Raw genomic sequence first — 1,450 nt, 5'->3', positions numbered from 1 at the left:
GTGTGCATGTGTGTGTGCATGTGTGTGTGCCTGTGTGTGCATGTGTGTGTGCGCCTGTGTGTGCACGTGTGTGTGCAAGTGTCTTTGGGGTGTTAGGAGTGTGGGGATGCAGTGAGTTGCCATCCTGACTCTCTCTTCTGTGGAGCCCTTGTCTCCACAGGCCTCAGAGTCCTTCACTACATTTATCTCACCTCCTTGTGTCCAGCAAGGGACTCCAAAGCGGAAGAGTTGGGGCGGGAGGTGCGGAATTGGCCTCACCATCCTGGCCTCTCAGCCGGTGCCTCTGACTTCTCACCAGCACATGATTCCTTCACAGCTCACATATTCGGATGTGCTTCATCACCTACTCCACAGATGGCCAGACTGTCTTGCCACTCACCTCAGACAAGTGAGTGCTGCTTGGATCCCCCAAGGGGTCTGGTGAGCTTGGCCAGAGGGAGCTCCAGGGAGCTGAGGGGCTCCCGGAGACCTTGGTTGGGAGCCTGACAGCAACCAGGGCAGGCCGGTCAGGGCAACTCACAGTACCCACCTGACCTTAGCCCCGGCTCCCCTGCACCCTCCTACCCATGGCTGCAAGGTTACCTGCAGGCCCCTGTGCTCCAGTTCTCAGCCTCCCCCACTTCACGCTCCCCTGCCCTCTCTCTGCCCTGCCTTCTTCCCTGAAAGGTGGCTGTGAGGATTCCCGGGGTGCAGGGGCTGGCGGAGGGATGGGGGTGTCCTGTGAACACACACCTGTGCAGGTGGCTGCTCTGTGCCTGTTCCCCCTGTCCTGGCCAGTGCGGGAGGGAGACAGGGTCAGAGCTGGTGGTGAGAGTCGTGGGGCTTTAGTGCAGGAATGCTGGCAGGCCCAGACTGGGGAGTCCCTGGGTGGGGTTCTGAGATCCAGGGCAGGCTGGGAAAATGGAGGGAGGCAGGAGGAACAAGCTCAGAGGGCTGGAGCCCAGGCCCAGCAGGGGTCACTGCAGAGTTCCTGTTTGGTGGGAGGTGAGGGCCCTTCCAATGCACATGCCTGGAACTGGGCCCAGAGGAGGTGAAGCGCAGAAGAGAGGTGAGGACACTGAGGACTGGATGGGGGACTGGGCCCCACTTGTAGCTTCGAGAAAATACAGGGTAGGGGAGCTTGAGTTTGTGTGTCCTGCGCTGTGGGTTTGTCAGAGAGACTGGAGTGGGTGTGAGGTGGTAAAAAGCAAGTCTATGGGGGAGGACGGTGGTGGGTGACCCAGACAGGGAGTGGGGTTTGGGCATGGCCAGAGAAAGGCCAGGCATCGCCTCTTCTGGGTATGGATGGGCCTGGCCTCCTCTCCTCCTGGGCTGGGCAGGGCAGGGCTCTTAGAGCTCTGGCCATGGCAGGGATGCTCTGCCCACAGTGGGAAGCCATCCTTCAGGGTCCATGTTCTGCCCAGCCTTGCTGTGCAGGCTTAGCTTGTCACATTGGATTAGCCTGACCCTA

At 60.2% G+C, this 1,450-nt stretch overlaps 1 protein-coding gene across 1 annotated transcript in view; it reads left to right on the top strand.

Moving 5' to 3' along the window:
- The first annotated feature begins 244 nt into the window (after positions 1 to 244).
- LOC108524200 (anthrax toxin receptor-like) overlaps positions 245 to 1,450 on the top strand; it is a 4,892-nt gene continuing 3,686 nt past the window's right edge. Inside the window, exon 1 of the mRNA XM_017865184.1 lies at positions 245 to 388. Within this exon, the coding sequence (XP_017720673.1) occupies positions 330 to 388 (59 nt within the window). The 5' untranslated portion in view covers positions 245 to 329. The remainder of the gene's footprint in view (positions 389 to 1,450) is intronic.

This window comes from Rhinopithecus bieti, unplaced genomic scaffold (assembly GCF_001698545.2).
Source record: "Rhinopithecus bieti isolate Rb0 unplaced genomic scaffold, ASM169854v2 scaffold_82454, whole genome shotgun sequence".
Lineage (NCBI taxonomy): Eukaryota > Metazoa > Chordata > Mammalia > Primates > Cercopithecidae > Rhinopithecus > Rhinopithecus bieti.
Note: the sequence above shows the minus strand (reverse complement) of the source record. Positions and strands in the feature narration are given on the sequence as shown.